This window comes from Megascapheus bottae, chromosome 34 (genome assembly GCF_031878675.1).
Source record: "Megascapheus bottae isolate mThoBot1 chromosome 34, mThoBot2.hap1, whole genome shotgun sequence".
NCBI classification, from domain to species: Eukaryota; Metazoa; Chordata; class Mammalia; order Rodentia; family Geomyidae; genus Megascapheus; species Megascapheus bottae.
The window spans coordinates 5,301,199-5,316,580 of NC_143542.1; the positions used below are offsets into that span (position 1 = coordinate 5,301,199).

A 15,382-nucleotide genomic window follows, 5' to 3' on the forward strand; every position below is an offset into this window, starting at 1 on the left:
GGGGGTAAGGGAAACAGCCAAAAAATCAAAATGAAACTGACCGACACATACATATTTGCTGTTGAGGCCTGGCCTCTGGGGCGGCAGCCCTCCTGCTCCTGGCTGAGGGTTCGGGGACAGGCTGCAGGGTCCCCCATCCCGCTCCCACGCCCACCCAGGGCCCTGGCGCACTGCAGCCCCACTCTCGGAGCGGCCTCAACCCCACACTTTTAGACCAGCAGACAAAGAGGGTCCAGTCCCCCAACCGCATGGGGGAAGGCTGCCTGAGGGCTGGAGGCGAGGGTGCCCCTGGGGTGACGGTTTGGAGGGCGGTGGGGGTGTGGAGCCCGAGAGAGGCTGCTGGGAGGCGACTTGGGGGGGGCAGGATTCAGGAAGTGGCCAAGATGGGGGGCACGTCCAGGTGTGGGCAGTGTCTCGGGGCAGAGAGATGGAGACAGGCGAGTGGGGGGGGGAAGGCTCAGAGAGGGGCAAGGGCTCGATGTGGGGGGACGCTGAGGGCCCACGAGGCCGCTCGCCGCCAGCTCCGAGAGACGTCCACGCCCCGTCCTCCCGGGTCCCCTGGGGGGAAGCGGGCGGCCTCCGTTTCCTCCCCAGCTCGGCCCCCAGCTGAGTGACCCCACCCTGTCAGCGCCTCTCTGGCCTCTACTTCTTCACAAGCACGAGGGTGGGCCAAGCCTGCAGCCTCCCTCACCCTGCCGCGAGGACCAGGGGACACCATGACAGACCCGCGACTGCAGCCACCGACGCCCGGGCCCGGGTGGGCGGAAGACGAAGCCCCGCCCCGCGACGCTCGGACCCCGCCCCGCGACGCTCGGACCGCCCCGGCCCCGCCCCCTGACGTGCCCGCGGCCCCGCCCCGCACGCACGCACGCACGCACGGCGCCCACCGGCGCGGGCCCCCTCTGCGAAGCCGAGCGCGGCGTACGTACATCGGGCGGGCTGTGCGCCGAGCCGGGGCGGCCGCCGTGCTCTCCGCCTCGCTGCCTGCCGCCGCCGCCGCCGCCGTTCTGTTGAGGCGACGCCCATCCGCTGCCGCCCGACGGGGAAGGCGACCGGCTCCCGCTGGACCGCTGGCTGCCCGTCCTCCGCGCGTCGCCTCGGTGCTTGGGGCTGAGCCTGGGAGGGGCGCAGGGGGCCGGCGTGGGACGCCCCCTCCGCGGGCCGGGCGGCTCCCCACCCCACCCCGCCCCGCGGCAGAGGCCCCGGGTGGGCCCGGCCTACCTGCCCGGTGATCCGGAGTCAGTGCCGAGGGAGGAGCCCGAGGGGCTGCGCGTGCTGCCGCTGCTGCGCCGGCGGGGCCGGCGGCCCGGGGACGGTGGGGGAGGCCTGGCGGGGGTGGCGGGGGGTGGGGGGTCAGCCCGAGCTCCAGCCCGCCCAGACCCGGGATCCACACTCCTCTCGCCGGCTATCCCGACAGGTGGGGAGGCTGGGAGTTAGAAAGGCTCCAGACTGGACAGAGGCGAGGGGTCTGGGCTCCAGTCTGGCTGTGCCCTTGGGTCACAGAAGCGTGCAGCTTCCTGTCCATGTCTAAACGCCTGCTACTCTGGACAGTTAACGAAAAAGAGAAAGAACATGGGCCACTGCCGAGGCGCGGCTCAGTCACTGAGCTTTCTCACTCCAGCCACACACAGCTCCATTTCTGGCTTTTTGGTGGTCAGTGGGAGTCTCGTGGACTTTCCTGCCTGGTCTGGCTTTGAACCATAACCCTCAGATCTTTGCCTCCAGAGCAGCTAGGATTACAGTGTGAGCCACCTGGCACTTGGACTTTTTTTTTTTTTTTGTCTTTTGTCGGTTGTGGGGCTTGAACTCTGGGCCTGAGCTCTCCCTGAAGTCTTCAGCTCAAGGCTTGTGCTCTACTTTGAGCCACAGCACCACTTCCAGTTTTCTGGTGGTTCATTGGAAATAAAGAGTCTTACCGACTTTCATGCCCGGGCTGGCTTTGAACCTCAATCCTCAGATCTCAGCCCCCTGAGTAGCTAGGCTTACAGGCGTGAGCCACTGACCACCTGGCTTTTTTTTCCTCCCAGTCACCCAGGAGCTTGAACTTGAGGCCTAAACACTGTCCTTGGGCTTTCTCAAGGCTAGAGCTCTACCAGTGAACCACAGCACCACTATCAGCTTTTTCTCTATGTATGTGGTACAGAGCAACCAAACCCAGGTCTTTGTGCATACTAGGCAAGCACTCTACCACTAGGCCACACTCCCAGGCCTCTTTATTTTTATGATCGGGTCTCACTGTGCTGTCTGGGCTGTCCTGGACCTCTCCATCCTCTTTAAGTGCTGAAATTACACATCTGCTTCACTATGCTTATCCTAGAGAACTGGGTTTACAGACCTCATTCTGAGATGCTGAAAGGCCAGGTTTGCAGTGAGGAGATGGGGGAGGAGAGTGCTCACCTTTTTCTCTCTTTGTTCTTTTCTTTTCTTTTGCTCTTGGGACTTCGAGATCTGCAGGAAACAGAGACCAAATCTGATCAGAGCTAGGTGGATATTGCCTTGGCACCCGGAGCCAAGCTGTGCCCAGGTATGGACCTGAGATTTCTTCTTTCAGGCCTCAGCCTCCTGATTGACAGGCGTCTTCCCATCCCTCCCTGCAGAAGAGGGTGGGATTTGCAGGTTGGACAGCGTTAGGTCCAAGCTCTGGCCAGAAAGGGAGACAACTGGCTCTTACCTGTGACATCAGTATTACAACAGGCCCCTGTGTGTCCTGGGTCCCCTCCTCTCATACTACCAGCCCAAGGCCAGCTCACCAGGGGATTTAGGAAATAAATGTTAGGTTCTTTTTCTTGTTGTTGTGATTTTGTTCATAATAGAGTTTGAACGCAAGGCCTCCAGCTTGCTAGACAGGTACTCGAAGGCACTCCACTGCTTGAGCCATGCCTCCAATTTTTTTCTTGTTGAATCATGGAGCTTGAATTCTGGGCCTGGGCATTATTTCTGAGCTCTTCAGCTCAAGGCTACCACCCTACCCAATGAGCCTCAGCCCGACTTCCCATTTTCTAGTGGTTAATTGGAGATAAAGAGTCTAGCATTCTTTAGTGCCAGGGCTGGCTTTGAACCGCCATACTCAGATCTCAGCCTCCTGAGTAGCTAGGCTTACAGGCGTGAGCCATCGTGCCCGGCTCTACTTGCCTGCGTTTAACTGATTCTTCTGTATTCATGTCTGGGGCTACCTGCCTTATCCCTTACATCTCTCTAGAGCAGATTCCAAAGCCTGACACCTGCCTTTGACAGAAGGATGGAGAAGCTTCTGATTCTCAAAAGCTTCCCCTTCCCCTACCCTCTTTTACTTCTGAGCCAAAAATGAAGAAATGCAAAGATGCACTGTTAGGTATTTCCTTCTGTAGCAGAATGTCTGGGGAAGGCAGGCCTGAGAGGCTGAGGGTGTGGGTTCTAAAACTCTGGCAGCCTTCTGGGGTTTCCTCATGAAGCTGCTCTAGCTCTGGCCCTTTCAAGGACTCCTAGTTGCTGGGCAGAGGCTCTGTGCAAGCTGACGGTGACCGCTGGGGGGCAGTCGGGACCCACACTCATAGGCGCTGGAGGGGGTGGAGAGGATGATGAAAATTGAGACTGGAAAGGCTAAGTAAGGTGTTTAGTCTCTGCCTCTAACAAAGAGTTATGGGTTTTTTTTTGGCCAGTCCTGGGCTTGGACTCAGAGCACTGTCCTTGGGTTCTTATGTTTTTTTTTTTTTTTTTCTCAAGGCTATAATCACTTGGGCCTCAGCACCAAGTCTGGCTTTTTTCTATGTATGTGGTACCAAGGAATAGAACCTTGGTCTTAGTGCATGTTTCCCTGCCCTAACAAATGCTTCTTACAGGGAAGGGTCTGGGGACTCTTGGCCCCTCCTCAGGGCTGCGCTAAATCTGCCCCCGAGAATGTGATTGGTCAGTGACTCTGTCTCTCATGCTGGGCTTTCTATTCTGGAAGCATCCATCATCTGCTCCTCCCTCAGCATCTCTGTCCCCTACCCCAGTCCTTTTTTTTTTTTGGAGGGGTGATGGGTCATGGGATTTGAATTCTGGGACTGGGCACTGTCTCTGAGCTCTACAGCTCAAGGCTATCGCCCTACCCCTTGAGCCACAGCCCCACTTCTGATTTTCTAGTGGTTAATTGGAGATGAATCTCATGGACTGTAGTGTCTGGGCTGGCTTTGAACCTCGATCCTCAGATCTCAGCCTCCTGAGTAACTAGGATTACAGGTGTGAGTCACCATGCCTGGCAGTTTTGTTTTGTTTTGTTTTGTTTTGTTTTGCCAGTCCTGGGGCTTGAACTCAGGGCCTGAGCACTGTCCTTGGACTTTCTCAAGGTTAGAGCTCTGTCCTTTGAGCCACAGCACCACTTCTGACTTTTTATATGTATTTGATGCTGAGGAATGGAGTCTGGGTCTTTGTGCATGCTAGGCAAGTACTTTACCACTAGGCCACACTCCCAGCCCTTGGCTTAGTTACTTGATCCACATCTTCACTTAGAAAGAAAATAAATGAAAAATAAAATTAGAAATAGTTTCTCAGGTTGGTCTGCCTAGGCTGGCTTTGAAGCAGGATCTTCAGATTTCAGCCTTGTAATTAGAATGATGGGTGTGACCCCTTGGCGCCCAGCTCAGTGAGTTCTGAATAAGTCAAGGTCTGTGGCCTAGACCCACTTGGGTGGAGGCCAGCGCCAGTCCTGGCCAGCAGGCCTGTTGGGGTCTGGCACCTTCCCCCAGAAACTGCGTCTCTAGCTGTAGTGTACCTGGCCTGTCTCCTACGCAGTAAGACTGCTCAGGGAGGCCCTGTCATGCCCCTTTCCCTGACCATTCAAAGCCCTCTTCTGGGGAAAGGGCACCCCCTCAGCCACCCCCAGACAGTGCAGCCGTTGGGTTGTCTGGGAGTTCTGGGGCCACCAAGCCAAGGACTGGGGCAAGGCAGGGTTTGTAAGCTTGCCCTTGCTTGGGCTCTTGCCCCCCTCACCCCCTGCCACCTCCACTCACCTGTGCCGTCTTTTCCTTCGAGACCCAGAGTCAGACCTGGAGGGTGAGAGAGAGGCCTGAGCCTGTCTGGGGCGCCCAGGGCGGGGAGGAGAGGCGGCAGCGGAGGGGGGGTACCTGTCTCTGTGGTGCTTCTTCATGCTCTTCTTCTTCTTGCGCAGGGGTGAGGTGCTCCCACAGCTGTGGGCACAGGGGGGGCTCTGTGAGCGAGCGGGGCAGCCGGGGTGGTGGGCCCTGCTGCCCGCGCTGCCCCTGGCCGCCCTTCCCAGCCCTGGGCATCCTGAGCCGGGGTAGTTCCCAGGCCGGGGTGGGATTCCGGTCTAGGTAAGCAGAAGCCCTGGGGAGCCCCGGACACCCCCTCCCCGGGCCCAGGGCCCAGCCGCCCTGCCGCCCTGCCCACTGACCTGCACTCCGACTCCAGCCTCCTCTTTTTGCTGAGAGTGAATGCCAGGGGGAAGGACGAAGGACGGAGGGCGGGTTAGGGTTAGTCAGGGCTCAGAGGGCCCTGGGGCTGGGAGGGGAGGGGGCTGGGGGAGGGCTCGGCTGGGGCTGTGCTCCCCTCCTCCCCCTCCCCTCCCTGCTCCCCCTCCTCCCCTCCCCGCTCCTCCCCCTCCCCTCCCCCCTCCTCCCCTCCCCCTCCCTCCCTCTCCTCCCCCTCCCCTCCCCTCTCGCTCTCCCCCCCCCCCCCCGCCCGCCCGCCCCGCTCACCGGCTCCGGCGGCGGCCGCCCTTCTTCCTCTTCTTCCTCCGGGGCGGGGGCGAGGCGGAGCTGCTGGACCAGCGCCGGGCCCTGGGGGAGCGGAGGGTGAGGGGCGGCCCCGCCCGCCGCCCGCGTCCCTGTGCCCCCCGGTGCCGCCGCTCACCTGTACCCCCGGTGCCCGCGGTAGCAGGCGGCCGGGCAGCCGCAGTCCGCGCGGCCCTCGTCCTCCTCCTCCTCCTCCTCCTCCTCCTCGTCCGCCTCCGCCTCCGCCTCCGCCTCCTCCACGGCCGCGAACCCCGGGCCGGGATCGCCGCCCTCGGCCGGCCGCGGGGTCTCCGCCGAGCTGCCGGCGACAGGGACGCTCGCCACCGGCCGGGGACGGACCGGACCCGGGGGCGGGGGGGGGGGCGGGGAGAAGGAGGGGGCCCGGGGAGGAGGGGGCCCGCGGGTCCCTCCTCACTCTCCCCTGTCCCCAGCTGTCCCCTTCCCCTCTCCGCCCAGCGCTCGACCCCGCCCAGCTGGCGTCCTCCCCCTGTTCCTGTCCCCTCCCCTGCCGGACCCACAGCCCAGCCCTCGCCACCTTCAGGTGCCCCAGCCGCCCTGCCCGCCCTCTCCGGCCTCCGCTGGGCTGGCTCCCTGGGGGGGACTGGCCCCCATCTCACCCTCCTCTTGGCTGGGGAGGGAGGCTGGTGTCAGGACACCAGCTTTGAAGGTGACCAGGCGGGCCAGGCCTCCGGGTTCCTCCTCACTCCACAAGGAGGCCACCCAGCCTCGACCCCGCGGAGCCTGAGGGGTCCCCGCGTCCTGGGGTGAGGCCTGGCCGTGCAGTCACCCGGGTCTGGTGGCTGTTATCCCTGAGGTGGCCTCTGACAGCTCTCCTATGCCACTGCCTGGGGGGCTCAGAGCCTGGGAGACGCCTGCTGGCCTTCCAGGAAGGTCACAGCTGCGGAGTAAAGACACGGGCAGATTTCTCTGCCCAAACTGGCTTCAAATTGCAAGCCTCAGATCCCAGCCTCCTGAGTAGCTCAGATTCCAGGCGTGAGCCACCTGTCCCCAGCTCACATTCCTCTTTCTGAAGCTTGAGGCCAGCTTCTGTCCCTGTCCTCTGCTGACACGTCCAGCCCCCATGCTTCCACAAACCCTCCCCAGAGCTCGCCGGCTACACAAATGCCTGATACATAAAATGTACGGACAGTAAAGACTGTGGGGGAGTGGGAGGGGGAGCCTCAGTTGATCCAGACACAAAAAAAAGACCAAGACTATTTACCAAATAAAATAGCGTTTTCTGTGAGCAGTGCCTTCTACAGTACCTGTTCTGGCCTTCTGAAAAATGTTCTTTCCCCCTCCATTCCCTCCCTCCCTCCCTCCTCCCTTTTTTGCCCTGCCCTGTCCCTCCCAGGGCCTCTTGCGTGCCAGGCAGATGCTCTTCTCTTGGGCCCAGTCCTGGCCTTTCTTAAATCTCTTTGATGGACCTCTTCCTTCCCCTGTCTGTGACCCCCAAGCTTAGTGGCCAACTGATGGAGGTGGAGTCTGGATGGGAGGGGGTATTCCAGGCTAGGGGTCTGCCCTGTCTGGGTCTCCTGTCACAGGCTTCGGTGGTAGTGGGAGCAGGAATTCCCCAGGCCTTGTCACCAAACATCTCACAGTGCAGGGCAAACATGACTGAGTAACACGGCTTGTGGACAGTATTCTGAACACTACACGAATTTATCTCAATCACAGGGCACTCAGAACACACTTGGGGCATCATTAATATTTCATCTTATGTATAGGGCACGTGCAATGTATAAGACTGGGTGTGAAAAGGATGAAAATCTGAGCCCAGTTTTGTTTTGCTGGTTATTTTGGAGGTGGAGTCTCTCAGGCTTTTCGGCCTGGGCTGGCTTTGAACTGTGATGCTCTGCATCTCAGTCTTGTGAGCAGCAAGGATTATAGGTATGAGCCACTGGTATCCAGCACATTGGTTATTTATTATTATTATTATTATTGCCAGTCCTGGGCTTGAGCTCAAGACCTGAGCGCTGTCCTTGGATTTTCTCAAGGCTAGAGCTCTACCACTTGAGCCTCAGCACCACTTCTGGCTTTTTTCTATGTGTGTGGTACCGAGGAATTGAACCCAGGTCTTCGTGCATGCTAGGCAAGCACTCTACCACTAGGCCACACTCCTGGCCCCCACATGGGTTATTTTTGTAGTGTAAATATGGGTAGGGGTTTGAGATGTCAGCAGGATGACTGTTCCCCAGGCCAGTCCCACTAAGGCTTTGACCAACAGCCTTTCTTTTGGCCTCTCCGCTAACCTGTTTCTCTTCTAGCCAGGACAACATGGGACATTGGTGCTGGGGCAACTGAGGGATAATGTGAGGATAGCATAGAAAAGCTGAAGCCAGCTGGGTGCAGTGGCTCACGCCTGTCATCCTAGCTACTCAGGAGGTTGAGATCTGAGGATGGAGGTTCAAAGCCAGCCTGGGCACAAAAGAATATGAGACTCTTATCTCCAGTTAATCACTAGAAAACAGGAAATGGGGCTGTGGCTCAAGGGGTAGGGTGGTAGCCTTGAGCTGAAGAGCTCTGGGATGGCAGCCAGACCCAGAGTTCAAGCCCCATGACCCACAACAAAAAAAGGAAGAAAAACTGGAGCCAGCGGCAGTTCCTGAATGTATGCCACCTTCCAGACATGGAGTCAGTGCACCTCCTGTCAGGATCCAGTGAGACTGCTTACACGCTTCCTGGGGCTTGAACTCAGGGCCTGCACACTGTCCCTGAGCTGCTTTTGCTCAAGGATAGACTCTACCACATGAGCCACAATGCCACTTGCAGCTGTTTTTGTTTATGTGGTACTGAGGAATTGAACCCTGGGCTTCATGCATGCTAGGCAAGTACTGCACCACTAAGCCACCTTCCCAGTTCTAGTGGTGTGTAGTCTAACTTTTAGGACATATTTACAAGTGGGCATAACAGGTGCAGAAGTGGTATGGCTGGAGTCCCGCTGTCATGTCATGACAATGCTGGGATCCTGAGCTGAGATCTGAACCGTCTTCTCTCACCCTGTATTGCTGAGCCACGGACAGAACCCACGTAGCTGCAGGAGACTCCGTGAGGCGACGGCTTACAGTCGGCAGGGCCAGTAATTCCTCTTCTGCACCCACCCCAGCTCCAACCACCTGGCTGAGTGCCTGGAGTGGTGGCCTGCTGCCTTGCCCCCACCAGGGGAACACTCACCAGTGGATGCCTGGCCGGTCCTCCCTGGTGAGCACTCCCTCCTTTTCCATCAGCATCTGCCGGAAGGTCCCCACCTTCTGCCGGATCTCCTCCTCAGAGTACCTGAAAAACACAGTGATTGTTATGAGGGCCTCTGTTCCTGCCTATCCCTCCTCCACCCAGCCCATTCCACCACTCCAAACCACTGCCCCGTCCTGGCTCAAAGGAGTGTGCCCAGCTTGCGATAACTTGGCTAATCCTGGGCCCTAAGAACCCTCAAGGCTGTCTGTTTTCTACCAATTCAAACAAATCAACAAACAACCAGACAATAAACAGCTTGGATGCAGAGGCAGGAGGAGTCTCCAGATTCTCAAACAAAACAAAGGCTCTGAAGCCTGAGCACTGTTCTTAGCCTTTTTTTTTTTTTGACCAGTCCTTGGACTTGAACTCAAGGCCTGGACGTTGTCCATGAGCTTCTTTGTGTTCAAGGCTAGTCAAACACAGCACACCACGTCTGGCTTTTACTGAGTTTACTGGAGATGAGAGTCTTACAGACTTTCCTGACTAGGCTGGCTTCAAATTGTGATCCTCAGGTGTCAGCCTCCTGATTAGCTGTGGTTGCAGGCATGAGCCGACACACCCAGCCTGTGTTCATTTTGGCTCTCAGTTGTGTTGTTGGGTGGACACTCAGTTTTGCCCCCCCCCCTCTTGAGTGCCTTTGGCTGTCTCTGAGCCTCATTGTCTTCCTGATTCTTGCTGAGATGGCCTGTGACTAGGCTGTGGGGAGCCCTGGAGGCTGGATGGACAGACATAGGGGTGGATCAGGACAACTGGGCTCAGGCTGTATTCCAAGTCCTTCAATCAGGTGCAAAGGAGAGCAAGCAACCTCGAGCTTTCCACTTTGTGCTGTTTCTGAGCCTCTAGTTTCCAGTAGTCTTGTAATGAGGAGGAAAAGCTCCTGAACCTTTACTCAGCTGACTACACCTGCCCGGCCCCGCCCTGACCACGCCCACACCCGACCACGTCCAACCAGGGGCCAGGCCCCGCCCCACCCGCAGCCAGAGCCCGCCCGCCGCCCGCCCTGGCCACGCCCACACCCGACCACGTCCAACCAGGGGCCAGGCCCCGCCCCGCCCGCAGCCAGACCCCGCCCTCCGCCCGCCCTGGCCACGCCCACACCCGACCCCGTCCAACCAGGGGCTAGGCCCCGCCCTGCCCGCAGCCAGAGCCCTCCCGCCGCCCGCCCTGGCCACGCCCACACCCGACCACGTCCAACCAGGGGCTAGGCCCCGCCCCGCCCGCAGCCAGACACCGCCCGCCGCCCGCCCGGACCACGCCCACACCCGACCACGTCCAACCAGGGGCTAGGCCCCGCCCCGCCCGCAGCCAGACCCCGCCCACCGCCCGCCCTGGCCACGCCCACTCACCCCTGCTCCTCCATCATCTCCTGCAGCTCCATGCACTTGAGCTCCACTCGCCGCTTGCGCTCGTGATCCAGGATCTCGCGGTGCGCGCGCTTCGCCAGCCCCGACTCGGCGGACGAGGCGCCGGGCTGCGGGAAGCCGTTGGCGGCGTCGGGCGGCGCGGGCACGCCGGCCGCCCCGTTGTTGACGGTGGAGGACATGGCCTGCGGGCGACACCGGGGCGGCTCACCTCCCGCCCGCCCGCCCAGCGCCCAGCGCCGCTCGGTTAATCCCGGATTTGGGGCCGGCCCGGGCGCTAATCCCGCAGAGCCGGGCGCACGGTCGGCCCTCGGGCACCCCAGCCCAGTCCTGGCTGGTCCAGGGGTCACGGGTGCTTCTGACCCTCCTTAGCTCTGGAAACACTGCTTCCAGGCCGCCAGCCACATCCCACTGCGGGCTGGGAGGTGGGGTGGGAGTCAGCATGGCTTGGAGGAAAAAACCCTGGGTCTGGTCTAGACCCAGACAGACACACAGACAGACACACACACACACACACATGCACAGGCACGTGCGTGCACACCAGAGGCCTCCAAACAGAAGGAGGTGCCTCTTGAGCTATTTTCATTCCTTTCTCCAAGGTTCTGTTAGTTGCTAAGCAACAGGAAGGCCTCCTTCCCAGGGAGTGGGCCGGGAGGGAGGGCGAGGAAGGGAGGGAGGGAAGGGATTGGGCTCCTTTGCACTGGGGCCTACCCCACAACACCCCCCCACACACACACACCTTGACCTTCCCTCCCTGGCTTCAGAGTGTTGGGACTTGGGGGGGGCGGGGCTTTGGCACCACAGACTGAGAGGCAGGAAGAGGCTGAGAGACACAAAAGGTTTGGCAGGTGACAGAATGGCAGTGGTAATGTGCCTTGCTCTGGTCCATCCCACCAGTTCCAGGCCTGACTCCTTCAAGCCTTGCTGTGTCCCTGAGGATCTCAGTGCCCCTCTCTGAAAGTCTGGTCCCCCATTGGTGTGCCACCCAGACTCCCACAGGAAAGGTGAACGTACATGCCAAAGCTGCCAGCTTAAATCCAATCTCTCCACCCCCAAAGCCTTCTGGCTTCCTGCCTCTGTCCCTAGACCAGCCCTGTACCCCACTTCTGCCAGAGATTCTCCTGATACTTGGTATCGCCCATCCCCAGTGAGCAGTTTTCTCCTCTAGTGGGGTCACACCTGGCTGATGGGGAGCCCCTCAAGGTGTGGAGTACGGGAGGCTTGTCATCCTGGCCACTCAGCTCACTTGTAGTCTAGTTTGGTTCCTAAGCTGTGTGTGTGTGATTGTGGCCATGCATAATCTCAGCACTCTGGAGACACAGCCAAAAGGATAAAGAGTTCAATTCCAATTGAGCAACATAACATCTGACACAAATAGCAAAAAGGAACCGGGGTCCTGTTTATCTACTTAATTTCCTCCCTTGTCACCATCTCAGTCCCAGGCCTTCCCCTGGCCTCCTGGCCTCTGACATCCATTAACTATCTGCCAGGTCATCCCAGGAGAATATCAGACCAGGTCAGGCTCTGGGTAGGCCTTCAGAGACTCCTGTCACCTTGGCTTTAAGTTGTGACCTGGCACTGCCCTCCTGTGGAGAGGCATGGCTGCTGCACCCATGTTCTGCTTCCCTGGTGTGCAGGCTGTCCACTTGTTGTCCCCTCTCCCAGGAGGCTCTTGACCTGGGTGTTCTCTGGCTCACAAGCGTCGCCTTCCAGAGGCCTTCCCTCACGCTTCTGGCAGTACGGCCTCCCGATCTTTCCTTCAGTTTCAAGGTAAGGACTTGACCCTTCTAAGTGACTGGCATTACAGGCCCGCATCACTGTCCTTGGCTGATAGGTTGATCTACATTCACACGTTTGAGTAAAAGGCAACTTAGGGGCCAGGAGTTTGGCCTAGTGGTAGAGTGCTTGCCTACCATGCACGAAGACCCAGGTTCGATTCCTTGGCACCACATACATAGAAAAAAAAAAAGCCGGAAGTGGTGCTGAGGCTCAAGTGGTAGAGCTCTAGCCTTGAGAAAGACCAAGGACAGTGCTCAGACCCTGAGTTCAAGCCCAGGACTGGCAAAAAAAAAAAAGGCAACCTAGACAGTGCTCAATCCTCACCCAAGCCGGCCTCACTATAAAAATCTATAAATATTCAACAGTTGGTGGAAATGGAAAGACAGCAATGGAAGAAATACCACATGCTGAAGCTTCATCCCAAACTAACATTCTAAATTTGGGATAGTGGAGATGGAATTTAGAAATCTATTTAGGAAGGATTTAGGGATTTTCAAGGATCACAGACTGGGTTTTAGTCAATGCCTGATGTGGGGGCCTGAATTACTACCTTCAGCTACAGGAACAGAAGCAGGATACCCAGAGGGAAGATTACATGATACCTGGAGGCTCAGAGCCCCTCCCCTCACTCCTCTGAAGGACTGTGAAAGGATCACACCTGGTGGAGACCTTTGCTGAGAACTTCACTAAGGGTAGAGATTTATTTTTGCCAGTCCTAGGGCTTGAACCCAGGGCCTGAGCACTGTCCTTGGACTTTCTCAAGGCTAGAGCTCTACCACTTGAGCCATAGCACCATTTCCAGCTTTTTCTATGTATGTGGTACCGAGGATCCGAACCCGGGTCTCCATGAATGCTGGGCGAGCACTCTACCACTAGGCCATGCTCCCGGCCCCTCAGCCGAGATCTTTGACTGGGCATGATGGTGCATACGTGCCAGAGACTCAGGAAACTCCACTTAGGTGGAGCATCCTTGATCCAAAAGGTGGAAGTTGGAGGCCAGCCCGGTCCAAAGTAGGTAGACCCATGTTAACGAACTGGGGTGGTGGTGGTGGTCTGTCTGTGATCCCAGCTATGTGGCTGGGGGAGGTAGGACTCCCCTGTTCTCCCTGCGGGCTCCGGAAATCGCCTTTCCCTCTCGGGCCAGGCCTCCGGGTCCAGGACCACGGACAGCTCCCTGCACCTCCAAGCCCGAGCCGCCGCCTCTCTTCCTTAGCCAGGGTCTGGGTTTCAGCACCATGGACTGCACCTCTGCCTCCCAGAGTCAGGGGCTCTTCTCTGCCTCCGCCCGAAGCCTTTGCACTAGATGGAGAGAACACTAGCTTGAGTTGCAGCCCCCCATTCCTGCCTGTGAAGTCCTTTTTCCATCTGCAAATGGAGGCTGCCTCCTCTGTAGCTGGGTGGGACCATTCTGTCTTTCCTAAGGTCAGCCACAAGCTGTAGATGGGCTTGGGTCCTACACCGCTCTATCCATGCTCCTGCCCGATGCTGCGAGGCAAATGGGAGTATCTGCCGGTGCCTGGGCTGGCAGGAGAGGTCTCTCGAGGGTCATCCTAGCTACTCAGGAGGCTGAGATCTGAGGATCAAGGTTCAAAGCCAGCCTGGGCACAAAAGGACCTGAGACTCTTATCTCTATCTAACCACCAGAAAACAGGAAGTGGGGGCTTGGCTCAAGGGTAGGGAGGTAGCCTTGAGCTGAAGAGCTCAGGGACAGTGTCCAGGCCCAGTTCAAACCCCATGACCCACAAAAAAAAAAAAGATGAATCTTCCCCCAGGTAAGGCATGAAGTCCAGACACAGAGTGGCTCAGCTAAGCCCTAGGCAGGCAGCAGCCTTCCTATGAGACCTCCACACGCCTCCCTACAGCCCCTCAGGGCTGGGTTTGAACTTCGGGTCTTGTACTTGTTAGGCAGGCATTCTACCATTTTAGCCATACTTCTAGCTCTGCATATTTGTGTGTGTGTGCACCTGCACGTGCGTGCGTGGGTGTGTGTGTGTGCAGGTGCACGTATGTGGGTATATGCCCTGCTTTTTGCCTGGGACAACTCAGACTGTAATCCTATTCTTTTCAAGTACATGGGGCTAGAGGTATGCACCACTACGCCATGCCAGGATGGAATGCTTCATGTTGGGAGCTGGGAGTGTGGACATTGGATGAGACCCTTGCAGAAGTTGGCTGGGGGTGGAGAACACAGGCACTCAGCCTCCTGAATTTCCCGGAGAGAAAAGATTCTTTGTACCTGTCAGGAACGTGACAGAACTGACAAACACACATACAACTGGGTACTTAAGTGTGAAAGGGAATCTGATGCAAACAAAACACCCAAGCCTGCAGTGACAGTGGTTTGTCACGATAGTTTAACAGAGTGGAAAGAAGAGTCATCTCCATTGTGGCCTAGGACGGTGGGGTGGTGTCCCCTATGCTGGGCCAGGCTGTTCCCCAAGGGACGCCTCTGCCCACGCCCTCTGCCAGCTCCAGCCAGAGACAGGGAGTGGGCCCAGATGAAGCCATGTGACCGCAGCCAGGACACCCTGGCGGTCCTGTGTCCCCAGATGAGCGTGAGACATGCAGCATATGGAGAGGCCACGAGCTAGACCCCAGTGAGGAAGAGATGAGGGGAGAGCACTACTGCCTAGAATTCCACACTGGGGACATGTGGCAGAGACTTTAGACTGAGCTGGGATGAGTGAGGAAGAGCAAGCTGGTGGGGGGGAGCTTCCTAGAGGAAAGATTTTGTTTTTGGTCCAGTACTAGGGGCTTGAACTCAGAGTCTTGCACCCTTGCTTGGCTTTTTTGCTCCAGTGGCACACTGCCACTTGAACCATGCCTCCACTTCTGGCTTTTTGGTGACTTCACAGACTTTCCTTCCTGGCCTGGCTTTGAACCAGGATCCTCAGATCTCAGTCCCCTGAGTAGCTAGGATGACAGGCGTGAGCCATGGGCACCACCTGGCTTACAGGAGAGATTTTGAGTCAGACAAAGGAGGGGGAGATGTCTTGGCAGAGGGAGTGGATGTGAGGGGCAAGATGGGCACAAGGCAGCTGAGTCCAGGCCCAGGCTGGGGGGGGACAGTGCTAGGTGTCTAGGGCCAGTCCATCCCCAGCAGACAAGAGGGAGGGAGCGGCGAGGGAATTGAGCCTGGGAGGTCACAATTAACCCGGTGCCCTGGCCTTGGGTGGCTCCTGCTCTGCAGAGCAAGGCCTGACCCTCACATAGAGCAGAGTCTACAGCAGCTAAGACAGCTCTGTGCACATCGAGCAGCAGAAGAGTCATCCCGAGCTCCCAGGGTCCACACCGCCT

The 15,382-nt window shown here is 58.2% G+C and overlaps 1 protein-coding gene across 1 annotated transcript in view; it reads right to left on the reverse strand.

Annotated features, from left to right (window-relative positions):
• Srrm3 (serine/arginine repetitive matrix 3) overlaps window positions 1–15,382 on the reverse strand; it is a 39,362-nt gene that overhangs the window by 14,051 nt on the left and 9,929 nt on the right. Inside the window, exons 2-12 of the mRNA XM_090324380.1 lie at window positions 10,292–10,491; window positions 8,886–8,987; window positions 5,958–6,009; window positions 5,830–5,915; window positions 5,676–5,756; window positions 5,372–5,401; window positions 5,085–5,147; window positions 4,971–5,006; window positions 2,398–2,448; window positions 1,222–1,326; window positions 930–1,116 (exon numbers count right to left, since the gene is read on the reverse strand). Coding sequence (XP_090180506.1) covers window positions 930–1,116; window positions 1,222–1,326; window positions 2,398–2,448; window positions 4,971–5,006; window positions 5,085–5,147; window positions 5,372–5,401; window positions 5,676–5,756; window positions 5,830–5,915; window positions 5,958–6,009; window positions 8,886–8,987; window positions 10,292–10,488 — 990 coding nt within the window. The 5' untranslated portion in view covers window positions 10,489–10,491. The remainder of the gene's footprint in view (window positions 1–929; window positions 1,117–1,221; window positions 1,327–2,397; window positions 2,449–4,970; window positions 5,007–5,084; window positions 5,148–5,371; window positions 5,402–5,675; window positions 5,757–5,829; window positions 5,916–5,957; window positions 6,010–8,885; window positions 8,988–10,291; window positions 10,492–15,382) is intronic.